General features: G+C 39.6%; 1 protein-coding gene across 2 annotated transcripts in view; it reads left to right on the top strand.

The window, feature by feature from the left end:
• The window catches only part of UBE2D1 (ubiquitin conjugating enzyme E2 D1), a 38,053-nt gene that overhangs the window by 17,861 nt on the left and 6,651 nt on the right, over positions 1-13,541 (top strand). Inside the window, exons 1-4 of one of the 2 annotated variants that reach the window (XM_040975803.1) lie at positions 1,874-2,709; positions 10,022-10,082; positions 10,169-10,200; positions 12,727-12,804. In XM_040975803.1, coding sequence (XP_040831737.1) covers positions 2,683-2,709; positions 10,022-10,082; positions 10,169-10,200; positions 12,727-12,804 — 198 coding nt within the window. In that variant the 5' untranslated portion in view covers positions 1,874-2,682. Of the gene's footprint in view, positions 1-1,873; positions 2,710-10,018; positions 10,083-10,168; positions 10,201-12,726; positions 12,805-13,541 lie in introns of those variants that run through there. The other variant, XM_040975802.1, reaches the window with a different exon arrangement.

Below are 13,541 nucleotides of genomic sequence, written 5' to 3' on the forward strand. Positions count from 1 at the left end.
TCAAATTAATTTATTTATCTGCAAGGCAGAGCCACAGGACAGATAGTGGATGATAAAGATTGAGATCTTCTCTATCGGTTCACTCGCGTATGGCCACAACAGCTGACCCCGGACCAGACTGAAGCCAGAAGCCAGGACCTCCTCCTGGTCTCCTGCAGCAGTGATAAGAGCGCTTTGGTCAGTCAGCTGATGCCTTCCCAGATACTTTGGCAGGGAACTGGATTGGAAGTGAAATAACTGGGACTTAAACTAGTACTATGATAGAATTTGCCAGTGTAATGCCAACCCCAGAAGTTCTGGTTTGAATATATTCTGGTAGATCATGTAATGATAGGAAAAAATTAACATTAGACATCTATTATACATGTCAAGTTTTAAAATAGATGGTTTTGTCAATCAGGTTCTCAGAGTAGTCACTGATATCTTCATGCTACAAATGGCATGCTTCAGCCTCGGGAGTTTGTATACAATTCCCAAGGTCATGCAACTAATGGATGTGTAAAGAAGCCAGATTTGATCCAGATGTTAGTCTAAAACTCATTTCTGAAAGTGACCCTTGAGAAGATAACCTCTGTGAAAAAGAACAGGTAAAATTGGACATGGAGAGACTAGAAAAAGATTATTTTAGAAGATAGAAAATGATGCACACCAGCAAACTTAGCCATCTGTGGGCTAACTAGCCAGTTTGCACCAGTTCTTAAACATTTGATCTCAAGATCTCTTTATATTCGGAAAACTATTGAGGATTCCAGAAAGCCTTGTTTTTATAGATTGTGTCTAATGAAATTAAGACAGAAATTAAAAATGTTCAGTAAAGCATTTACATTTTTATGAAAAATAAATCAAAAGTGAAGTGGCATTGTTTCATGTTTTCAGATATCATTATTCTGAGTCATGTCACAAATCAACAAATAATGCCTTAGTTTTACTACAAACTTTTATGTTGATATCACAGACCTCCTGAAAAATTTTAAAACCAAAGTGGATTCTTTGGAGAATTACAACTCAAGTTTGTGAAGTGGAGTCAAATTCAAAATGTAGATTTGAGACTAAATAACTGGCATGACCTTTGTTCATTGGTAGTTTGGGTTTTAATAAATAGTGGGGAACCAGTAAAGGTTTTATAAGAAGGAAAATGAAATAAAATGCCATACCTTAAGAAGGTTATTATGAAAGCAATGCCAAGTATTGACAAACTGTTGGAATTAAACTATTGGAGCTGGTGCTGTATGGTACTAGGTTAAACCTCTGCCTGCAATTTTGGTATTACAAATGGGCATCAGTCTTTTATTATAGTGCCAGATTGAGTTCCAATTACTGTGCCTCAAATTCAGGCTGCTCTACTTCCCATCTAGCTCCCTACTGATAGCCTGAGAAAGCAGTGACAGAAATACCAAATTCTTGGGCCCCTACACCTACATGGAAGATCCAGAAGAAGCTCCTGGCTCCTGGCTTAAGCCTGGCCCAGTGCCAGCCATTGTAGCCATTCTGGAGAGTGAATCAGTGGACAGATGATCTTTCTCTCTGTCTTGTCTCTGTAAATTTGCCTTTCAAACAAAAATGAATCAATCTTTAAAAAAAAAGTTGAACTGTCATTGTTTTTTGTTTGCTTTAAGTATTCATTTTATTTTTATTGGAAAGTCAGATTAATAAGAGGAGAGACAGAGAGATAGATCTTCCATCAGCTGATTCATTCACCCAAGTGGCTGCAACTAAGCCAGTCCAAAGCCAGGAGCCAGAAACTTCCTCCCAGACTCCTACATAGTTGCAGGGTCCCAAGGTTTGGGGCCATCCTCGACTACTTTCCCAGGCCACAAAGAGGGAGCAGCATGGAAAGTGGAGCAGCTGGGATATGAACTGGCGCCCATATGGGATTCCCAATGTATGCAAGGTAAGGATTTTAGCCACTGAGTCGTCATGCCAGGTCCTGTCATTGATTTTTTTTGCGGTAATTATGGTAAGCAGTGTAATATATGTTGAGATAAATGAGTATCTTTAAACAGGGAGCTGGATTGGAAGTGGAGCAGCCGGGGCATGAACCAATGCCCATATGGAATGGTGGTGTTACAGACCTATTGAGCCACCATGTCAGCCCCACAAATGCATTTTTTATTCAACCACTGTATAGTCAGTCAACATTCTTCATTCTCCATAGATGTGTTTTGTTCTTTCTGATGGCTACTCAATATTTCATAATATCTACATAATCTTAAGAAACCATTTTTTACTGATGGGCCTTTTTATTATTCTCAGCGTTTCATCCTCATCCAACATACTGCAATGAGCATCCTTTTATATAGGTTTAACTACCTGGGTAATTGTTTCTGTGAGGTGGAATTGCTGGGTCTGAGACCAAACATGCATTTTATACTTTCACTGTTATTACCATGTTGTGTTACTGAGGAAGGTATTTCAGTGTACCCTCCCTCCAGTAGTGGATGATGAACACATTTCCCAGTTGAAATATTCTTATCTGTTGACAGTGATCTCATCTCACTAATGGTTTTGTAGATGTTTGACTATTTGTACGTTGCATACTCTTTTTTGCCTTTAAATCTCTGTTTTGTTTTTGTAACACACACACACACACCCTCACACTCATACATATGTATAAGACAGTTAATAAAAAATGAATGGCTTCTCATGCTGTATCTTTGACAGCTTTTAGCTTAGTACAAAACCATGGCCGTAAAGAGATCAAGGCAAGAGGCCTAAAACGGTCAAGAAACAGTTAGGAAGCTGTCCTATAAGGAGCATCTAGGATTTCAGAATTTCAGAGCAGTGGTGGAATTGAAAGTAATATTAAAGAAGTGGGAGTCTGCTGTCCCACATTTTCTTCAGGGAGACTTTCAGTAGCAATTGGGAATAAGGTGATAAGCTTTGACTCTTGCAAGAATCCTTTGGTCTTGAGCAAGTTGTATAATTCTAGTTCTTACAGACTTAACAAAGGAGAGACGCAAGGGAAGATACTGCTAATCCTATTGTCTCCTTTTTTGGGATAATTGTAAGAACTGCTACATTATTTTTAACACCTCATCTGGCTGTATGAGAAGTAGATGAATAGGAATGCCAGTTAGAGCAGAGAAAAGCATAAATCACATAATAAAACAGTTTCAGAAAAAAAGAGCAAACCACACCAAAAGAGAGAATTTGACAAAACATAAATGATTCCTGATTTATTGTGTTATGTAAAATGTTCTGGCTCTTGAATAGACCAAGAGCAAAAGGAGGACGATTTTGGTTTGGTTGGTTGTGGTTTTTGTTTGTCAAATGTTTTCAGTGCATTAGCATGTCTCAGAATTTTCTGAGATCTCATTTTTCACATTTAAGATCTGTATTTTCATTTGCTCAGGCTATCTCATATACGTTTTGTGTTCTGTTATTTTGTCTGCACATACGCATCATATTTCCAAGCATTATAATGGGGCATATTTTCCAGACACCCACAGAGAGAAAGGACTGGCACTTCCACAATCTAGACTCTACTAAAAAGTCTGGGATGGCTAAGTCTCCTTGCCAAAATGTTAACCATAATTTTTAGTTACAGTCAACCATGTGAACATTAAGTATGTCTCATATACTATCCTATGGCTCTTTCCTGGGCTAGACAGTAACTTGGCCTTGCAGGAATTTGCAGGAATTCTTTCTGCTTACTTTTCTTTGGCCTAACTTCTTCTAATGGAGGAGGTAGAATCAAGATTTTTTTTTTAATTATGCATATTATTATTATTACATTCTTTATTTGCTTTTGTTGATTAAAAGGAAGAGAGAGGAATGTTACTGCCCAAATGCTCACAGTAGCCAAGGCTGGACAGACCAAGCCGGGTGCCTAAAACTGAATTCCTATCTCCCACGTAGGTGGCAGGGACCCAGGTTAATTAAGCTGTGCTGTCATGGCTCTCAGGGACCAAGTACGCAGGGAACTGAAATCAGAAGTGGAGCTGAGGTTTGAACCCAGGCACTCCAATATTTATAGGATTCCATTGTTCCAAATGACATTTTAACCTGTTGTACCAAATACCTTCCCTATGTGTAGTTTTTAAAATAAATTTGAAAGACATTCTAACATTTGAAATTTAAATATGGCTTAAAGCTTTTCTTACTAAAATGTTTTTCTTAGCAGGAAACAAATATAAAAGTACATGCTTGTGTCTGATTTATTCTTCTAAAATCTCATGTAAAATATATGCTTGCACATCACTGATGAAATTTTTTAAAGATTTTTTTTTTTATTGGAAAATCAGATATACAGAGAGGAGGAGAGAGAGGAAGAGCTTCTGTCCACTGATTCACTCCCCAACTGGTCACAACAGCCAAAGCTGAGCCGATAAGAAGCAGGAGCAAGGAGGTTTTTCTGGGTCTCCCATGCGGGTGCAGTGTCCCTAGGTTTTGGGCCGTCCTCGACTGCTTTCCCAGGCCACAAGCAGGGAGCTGGATGGGAAGTGGGGCCACTGCGATTAGAACCAGTGCCCATCTGGGATCCCGACGTGTTCAAGGCGAGTACTTTAGCCCCTATGGTTGTCATGCTGGGCCCTGTAATGAAATTTTTTTTGGAGATTTGTTTATTTGAAAGGCAGAGTTTCAGAAAGAAAAGGAGAGAGGGAGGAGAGAGATCTTCCATCCAGTGGTTTACTCCCCAAATAACCACGATGACTGTGGCTGCAGTAAGCAGGGCCAAGCCGAAGTCAGGAGCCTGGAGTACCTTCTAGATCTGCCGCATGGGTGACAGATACCCAAAAACTTCAGCTATCTTCCTCTGGTTTCCCACGCACATTAGCAGGGAGCTGAATTGGAAGTGAAACAGCTGGGACTTGAACTTGATTCTATATGGGATGCCAGCATTGCAGGCAGTGATTTAATCCACTGTAGCACAGAGCCAGTCCCACTAATGATTGTTTAAAGCTGCAATTAGAGACTGTTGTCTTTGAACTCAGTAGTTTTCTAGTTCAAAATAGGGCAAAGAAGTCCCGTGTAGAAAACTGCTCCACTTCCCATGCAGCTTCCTGCTTATGACCTTGAGAGCAGATAAATAGGACAGCCTAGAGAATCAAGATGGCCGAATAGGGTAAGGACATGTTTAAACAGATGGAAAAACATTTAATCAGGATGAAGCAGAGAGGACATATTTCAGGAAGTAGGAAAGGACAGAACAACAGCAGAGGAGTACCTGGAGACTGACAGACACAGGAAAGCAGAGGACACAACAGTGTGGTGTTGCAGTGACTGATACTCCAGCGGCATTCAGCTAACAGCAATATGAACTCCACCAGCAGCTGGAACTCCGCCAGCAACCAGGCAGGAAGGGACTTTCACTGGAGCTTGGGAAGTGAACCCAGACAAAGAACTGTTTGTGTTGCTGGTCCGTTTGATTTGATCAGGAGCAGAGACAGAGCAACAGATCCCATACGGGCAGTGCAAGAACAGCGTGGATTTCATAGCCCAGTCAGCCCCGAAGAGCTGAATTGGGCGCCATTTTGCGTAAGGAGGCAAAGGCAAGGGAAAGGATTGAGCATACGCTGAGCTTGGAGTGAACTCATTTCTGACTCAGTGAACTGACCTTGAAAGCAGCAGAGGACAGATCAAAGCCTTGGGACCCTGCACCTGTGTGGAATACCAGGCGTAAGCTCCTGGCTCTCCTGGCTCCTGGCTTCAGATTGGCTCAGTTATGGCCATTGCAGCCTCTTGGGGAGTAGACCAGCAGATGAAGATCTTTGTCTCTCCTCTCTGTAAATAGGCCTGTTCAGTAATAAATAAACATGACTGTGCTGAAAAACATGCTGTAGAGTCCAATGCAGTGGCTCAACTGGCTATTCCTCCACTTCTAAACACTGGGATCCCATATAGGTGCCTGTTCGTGTCTGGAATGCTCCACTTCCAGTCCAGCTCCCTGCTTGTGGACTGGGAAAACAGTGGAGGACAGCCCAAGGATTTGGACCCTGTGGGAAACCTGGAAGATGCTGCTGGGTTTGAATTGATTCAGCTCCTGCCATTGTGGTCATCTGGGGTGTAAAACAGCCTGTGGAAGAGCTTTCCGTCCTTTTCTCTGTAAATCTACCTTTCCAATGAAAATATATAATAAAAAGAACCACAAGGAAAACAACATGCTGAGTAATTTCAGAAGCAATCTTTTAAAATCTTAAATTAGGAAACTGGCATTAAGGCACATTATAAAGTGGGATTGTGATTTAGGATCTGTTCTTCCTCAGTTTTTTAACATATTTAAATGATTATGTTCTGCCACTGCACTTCCTCTTTCCCTTTAACTTCCTGTTGATGTCCATGTGGGTGGGCAGTAGAGGGTGGCCCAAATGCTCAGTCGCCTGCCACCCACTTGGGAAACTTGGATAGAGTTCTAGGGTATTAACTTTGGCCTGGCCCGGCCCTAGGTGTTGGGCCTTTTTAAGGTAGTGAACCAACAGATGTAAAATACCCCTCTCTCTTTTTCCCTCTCTCTGTGTTTCAAATAAATAAATCTAAAACAACTTACGTGTTTCTCTTAATTTTTATTTTTTGGGAAAAAGAAAGACAAAAATCTTCAAAGTGTAGCTTTAATCATTATACATAAGTAATAGATAAATCCTTCTGTGTACAAGGATTTTTTTTTTAAAGACTTTTCTTTGCTTGAAAGTCAGAGTCACAGAAAGAAATGGAGAGACAGACTGGTCTTCCATCTGCTGGTTCACTCCCCAGATGCCACAATAGCCAAAGCTGAGTCATTTCAAAGCTAGAAGCCAAGAGCTTCTTGTGGGTCTTCCATGTGGGTGCGGGGACTTAAGGCTTTGGGCTGATTTCCCAAGCCAGTAGCAGGGAGTTGAATCAGAATTGGAGCAACTGGGACTGTAATTGGCGCCATGTGGGATGCCAGCATTACAGGTGGAGGTTTAATATGCTAAGCCTCTGTGGACTCCCAGGAGGGTTTTTCCCCACTTACCAAATGGCTTCAACAGCTTCTTGGTTTCCTGCATACAGGACAGGCGACTATGTACTTAGGCCATTTTCCACTACTTTCACAGGCGCATTAGAAAGCTGGATCAGAAGTGGAACAAGCAAGACTCAAACCAGTGCCTATATAGTTGCCAGTATCATCATACCTTCACCCTCTGTGCCACAAAACTAACCACATATCAGTGCATAGAAACCGTATTATGAAAAAGCTAGGCATGGCTTAAACTTTTTTTTGCACCAAAGTTTATAATTTGATTTTACATGGATGGAAGAAGCAGCATTAACTATTTTTTAAAAAAGACAAAAATGAAAGTCCCAAGGTGTACTGGAAAAGAAGAGTGGGCTTGCAAGGAAGAGACCTGAGTTTGCACTTGGTTCAGTTATGTAGCCCACGTGAGGTTTTCTTAGAAGAAGGTCTTTCCATGGCATGTCGTCTGCTTGTTTTTCTGTATTAGAGCAATGAACTCATTGCAGTGATTCTAAAATGTGTATCTTTAGTATTTTAGCATTTCTGAAGTCTATATGCATCTTAGCACTGATAGTGTCTTAAAATTAACTGGAAACTTTCCCCTTAATTACTGGTATAAAAATAAAGATATGATTCACCACTGATGATCTCTTTGATAAAAACAGTATTAATAAGTTCAAAAAGCTCAAGGAGGGGCAGGTGTATGGCACAGTGAGCAGTGTCTGCTTGGGATGCCCACATCCCATTTCCAAGTGCCTGGATCACCTACTGGCTTATTCTACTTGCAGTCCAGTTTCCTGGCATTTCCCCACTCTGCCCCTGAGAGGCAGCAGTCATTGTTCACATCCAGCCACATCATCGGAAACCTAGGTTGATTTCCAGGCACCTAGATTTGGCCTGGCACTGTCCTGTCCCAGCCCTGGCTGTTGCCAGTGTTTGGAGAGTGACCCAGTATGGACAACCTCAGCTTCTACCTCTTTGTCTATCTGCCTTTCAAATAAATACAATTTTTTTTTTAAAAAAATGCATAGATGTTAAAGGGAAATGTTACAAGAAAGATAATAGATGAATTTACAAATTTGCCTGTGCACCAAATAAAATTGTCCTTAATTCCATGTTATTTTTTAAAAGATTTATTTATTTATAAATAAAATGAAGGGGGACACAGATCTTTCTGTGAGTTCGCTTCCTAAGTGTCCACAGTGGCTGAAGCTGAGAGCTTAGCACTCCATTCAGGTCTTGCACGTGGATTGCAGAGGCCCAATGGCTCAGGCCATCTTCTGGTGCTTTCTCAGGTGTTTTAGCAGTGAACTGTCTCAAAAGTGGAACAGTTGGTGGTTCCATCAGAGCCTTTATGGCATTCTGGTGTTGCAGACAATTCCATTTCCCACACTTTTTTGTTGAAGTACCCTTGCGTGTTCCAACAAAAGAATGTTTTCTCATTCCCTCTGTTTAGAGGCAGATAGAGATACACCGACAGAAAGAGAACCCATCCACTGGCTTGCTTCTCAAATGTCTGTAGTGACAATAGCAGGGCCAGGGCCAGTAGCAAAGTTAGGAGCCAGGAACAAAATCTGGGTCTTTCACATGGGTGGCAGGAACTCAATTAACTGAGCCATTGCCCACCACCACCCCAGGTTTGTATTATCGGGAAGCTAGAATGAGGAATTGGAATCAGATATTGAAACCACTCTGATATGGGACACAAGTAACTTTAACTGCTGGAGTCAGTGTCTTCCCTTTTCTACCCTGATTCCTTCACAGACTTCAATACCAGGTATACACAATGTTTTTTGAATTCTGACCTCATTCTTTTTTTAATATCTAGACCTGTATGTTGAGTAATTTTTTTTTCGTTGGTGATACCAGGATCACACATTTGGCATGTCTTCCCTCCAAACTAGTTTGCTTTAAATAGTCTTCCATATCAATAAGTAGCCTTTGAATGTTTGTGAAACTGTGCAGTGAGAAATTTGCCTGCCTGGGCCTAAGGTCCCGCTTACACCCTTAGTAGGTACATGGTGACCATCACTTGTTCATCAGTTCAGTTGGAGATGACTAGCATTGGGTAAGTGGTGGCTTCCACCCATCATCTTCTCTGACCTCTGTCCTCAGTCAGTATGTACAATTCCTCGTCAAATCCCATGATAGGTGGGCCCTTCAGAATATTTCACATCTACCATTTTATCTCATATTCCTCCTTCCTGCTCCTTTCCTCCTTCGTATCTATGGTAAGTAATCTTGAAGTCTCTGTCTCTCCCATTCCTAATCTTCCCACAAGACTGTCCTGTAAGTCAGAATTTGGCCCTTTGTAAAGCCCTTCCCGATACTTAATGGCAGCGTGTGGTGCTGCTGTTGCCTAGCCGACTCTAACTGGCAGCCTCTCATCTTGTGTCACTCTACAATCTCCCTCATTGCTCCCCCTCCCCCAGATTAACTCCTGTTCATCTTTATTTTAGCTGAAATGGCACTTCCTCAGGGGTATTCCTCGATATTCAGGCTAAGTGAAGTTTTTCAGTTAGAGTCCTTGATACTGAGTTTGTGCGTTTCTGTGTGTGGATGATCAGCTTCTGCTGAAGCGAGGCTAAGGGAGTTAAGTAGCTTCCCAAGGGCCTGAAGCCATAGTGTTGGGACTGGGAGTCCCAGCCTTGGCCAGCTCTTCCTTGCTTCCTAGAGGGGAAGAGCGTGTGAAAACATGGCTGAACTTCTTTCTTCCTGCCTCACCTTCAGTTTTTCCTTAAATATCTATTTCTTGGAGCCATTCACTCTCGTTTATTACGTTGTAATCTTTTGGAATCTTTTTTTTTTTTAACTTACTATACATAGAGATACTCGTTAAGTTCGTTAAATATTTTGTGTCACGTTGATAAAGAAAGTGTTTTGATCCACTAATCTCTTTTTGAGTCATGAATCTGTTTAATAAGTAAGTTAATACCTTATTCCAGACCCTCCCAATAATAAAGTACATGCTGTGTTTTCACACTTCTTTTAAGAAAACTGCCCACAGTACTTTGAAGGACAGTTAGTAGTGTTTGTCTTAATGGATTTTCATATTTGTTTCCTTGGAAGAAGAGTTAACTGTAAGTATTTTTGCTTTTTTTTCAGGAGTTAAGTGACTTACAGCGTGACCCGCCCGCCCACTGTTCTGCTGGCCCTGTGGGAGATGACTGTAAGCTTTACTCTGTTGCTGAGATTTTACCATTAAAAATGCAGCTTTGGATGCTAATGACTTTCAAACTCCTTTGTTTGTTTCAGTGTTCCATTGGCAAGCAACTATTATGGGGCCTGTAAGTATGATTCATATATGTGAAATTAATTTCTTCACCCATACCTCAGTGCTGCCATTTCCCATTTCAGCAATCAAAGTGAAATGCAAAAGTGCAACTAAAATTGAGTTTTCTTGTGATTTATAATATCCAGGACACAAAATATAATTGAGGAATTATGATTGTCTTTTTTGTATATGAATATTTATTTTATTTTTATTTGAAAGAGTTAGGGAGAGGCAGAGAATCATGATTTTCTGTAGCATTGTGGCATATCTTTTATTTATTTTTTTAAAAAATATTTTTTTATTTTAATTTTATGGTACAATCCATAGGATCTGGGACCCCCCAAATTCTCACCCACTGACTGATTTTCCCCATATTCTTACAATATTATAGTCCTTCATAAGCAGTCATAAGTCCATCAGTCTGTTCTTTAAGTGTGCCCGTAGGATTGCTGTGATGTTTTCCTTTGCCAGATACTTGATTGTTAAACATGGTATTTGCAACCAAGCTAAGTGTATGCTTTATTTGTTTCATGTAAATACAGTGAGTCAGTTGTGCTTAACTAAGCATAATCACTTTCACATCCATAGTTTTGGTAGAGTAAAAATTAATTAACCCACTGATGGAATTTCTGTGAATAGAAAATACCAATTTGCAGTGTGTCCTGTCATCGTTTTTTTTTGTGAAGGAGAATTGATAACATTACAGGGTTCTCTTTGCCACTGTTCACTGTTTTTGCCACTTATTCATTTGCTGCTTTTAATTTTATATTGTCCTGGACTCAGAATTACTTACTACTTTATAACTGGTTCCTCTTAATATTATCTCTTAAAAGTCACTTTTTTCAGTGCCAGAGAAGCAGTTGTGACTTGAAAACAAGCATTTATTGCTGTGAGCAAAAAGCTGATTGAACAAGAACGGACACTGAAACTGAAATCTGCTTTCTTCCTGGGAGTATAGCAGTAACATGTGTCTGTGGGACAACTCTCACTTCCCCCAGGAACAGCCTTATCTAGCAAATTATAGAGTTTTAATCATATTACCTGTTGTTTGACTTTAAAAACAGAAAACTACTGATTTTTGGAGTAGAATTCGTGGAGGTTTATGTCAAAATAGTATTTGCTGCAATTTTTTTTACATTGTTTTATTGAAAATGCAACATATAAGAACTCGATTGTTTGCTTTTTTTTCATTAGTCACAAAGAACCATGAAAATGCTATAATGTAAAGGACTACCCTTAATTTTTTAATTGTAGTATCTTAGGTAAATGATTTTATAATTATTCATATGTTCTTTGTTTTAGCATAGGGTGTAGTATGCTTGGAATAGCTAAACAAGCCATATCTTCTATTTTAGTTTGCTTACCATCTTCATTCCTCACGATTTTTGATGAACTAAATTTAGGCATGAATACAAGTAAACAAAATTACATAGCTTAGTCCTCTAATTTATATGCTGAAACTTAAGGAGTAATAATTTTACCATGATTAGTAAAATGTTAATATAATATGATGTATTTAATTAAGTATGAAGAAGTTAAGTTAGAATTTTAGCTATCTTTTGCTATCGTTTTTCTTTCTCTAACTTGTTTTTAAATATTTATTTATTTGAAAATTAGAGATACAGAGAAAGAGATGAGAAAGATTTTTGCATCTGCTGGTTCACTCCCTGAATGGTCAGAGCTGCTTAATGATCGTCCTTGTGGGTGCAGGGACCCAAACACTTGGGCCATATTCTACTGCTTTCTCAGCACATTGTCAGGGAGCTGGATCTCCAGTTACCACCCCAGGCATTGGCAATGTCACGAGTGGCAGCTCACCCATCATGCCACATCGTTGACCTCTCTGTTTCTTGTTTATTACTTTAAAACTGTTGTAGTTTAAAATAACCATAAACGTAGCCAAATGTAAATCCTCTTATAAAATTGATATCTAGTTTAATAGTATCGTGAGTATTATATATATATTTTTGTCTTGTGATTTTTCATTTTCTACATTGTTTTATTATCTGTTAATGAAGACTTGAAGGATAACTTGTAAAATTTGGTCTCTTCATTTCATCTCCATTTTGGGCCCTTATTTCATACCATTTTTTTTTCATTTAATACAATTTTTTATACATATTTTATACATACATACCAGAACTTAAATTTCATGTGTATTTTGCATATCTAAGAAAATAAGTAATAGCCTCGATTTTGTTTACACTGATTATCACTGTAGAAAAAAAAATCTTTCCTTCCAGCAGTCTTGTGTGTATGTTAATTCTTAAAAATGTGTGTTAATAAAAAGATTTTGTTGGGGGAGAGGGGCAAGTCACACCACGATGTGTGCCCTGTTTTGGTTTTGCTTGTACTTTGTGATGTCACCATGATTGTTGGAAAACCCTCTTTGATACCTGCAAAGGAAAATCTGTCCTCAGAGTGGATGATTTCAGTGTTTGACACAATGACTGCATTTCAGCCTAAAATTGTTCAGGGCAGTTGTTTTAAGAGCTAAGTGCAGTCATCAAGCATTAATGACAGTGTCTTGTCATTTCAGCCTGACAGCGCGTATCAAGGTGGAGTCTTCTTCCTCACTGTGCATTTTCCAACAGACTATCCTTTTAAGCCACCAAAGGTCTGTTTGTGAATGTATGCAGATCTCATGTCAGGGATTGTACTCTGTATCCAAGAATAGTTTCTGATGCTAAAGGTGGTGGGTATGTTAACGTGCTCTAAGTCACTGAATCTAAAATGGGATCCCTTCCTCAAAGTTGCATTATCTCTGCATAACAAGGCAGCGTCTGTTGTGCCGTCGATGAAGTTCCTTGCCTTTCTTTCCCTCCTTACTAGATATCTGTGGTTGGGAAGTCTTTGGGGTCAGAGCTTAGACTTTCTGTCCCTGGGGTTTTCTTCCAAGCTTGAAGCACCTCAGTTTTCAACATTTATTGAGCTCCTGCCATGTTCTGCCATGTTGGGGAATACAGGTCAATAGGCCATCTCCTTTATTCATTGTAATGGGGCAGGTAAGAGCACATTCTTACTTAAAAACTTAATTTTGAAGATCTGAAAAGGAAACAAATAGTGAGGATACCAAACAAAGGAAAAAATTGAGCAGATTGTTTCACTCAGGATATAATTGTTTCAGGTTTAATAATAATAAATTATTTTTAAAAAAATACTGATTTGTTTATTTTATTGGAAAGTCAGATATAGAGAGAATGAGAGAGAGAGATCTTCCGGCCGATGATTCATATACCAAGTAACCACAATGACCGGAGCTGAGCCAATCCAAAACCAAGAGCTTCTTCTAGGTCTCCCACATCAGTGCAGGGTCACAATGCTTCAAGCCATCCTCGACTGTCCTCCCAGGCC

This window comes from Ochotona curzoniae, unplaced genomic scaffold, assembly GCF_017591425.1.
Source record: "Ochotona curzoniae isolate NIBS_2020 unplaced genomic scaffold, NIBS_Ocur_1.0 contig_2692, whole genome shotgun sequence".
In the NCBI taxonomy this organism is placed as follows: domain Eukaryota; kingdom Metazoa; phylum Chordata; class Mammalia; order Lagomorpha; family Ochotonidae; genus Ochotona; species Ochotona curzoniae.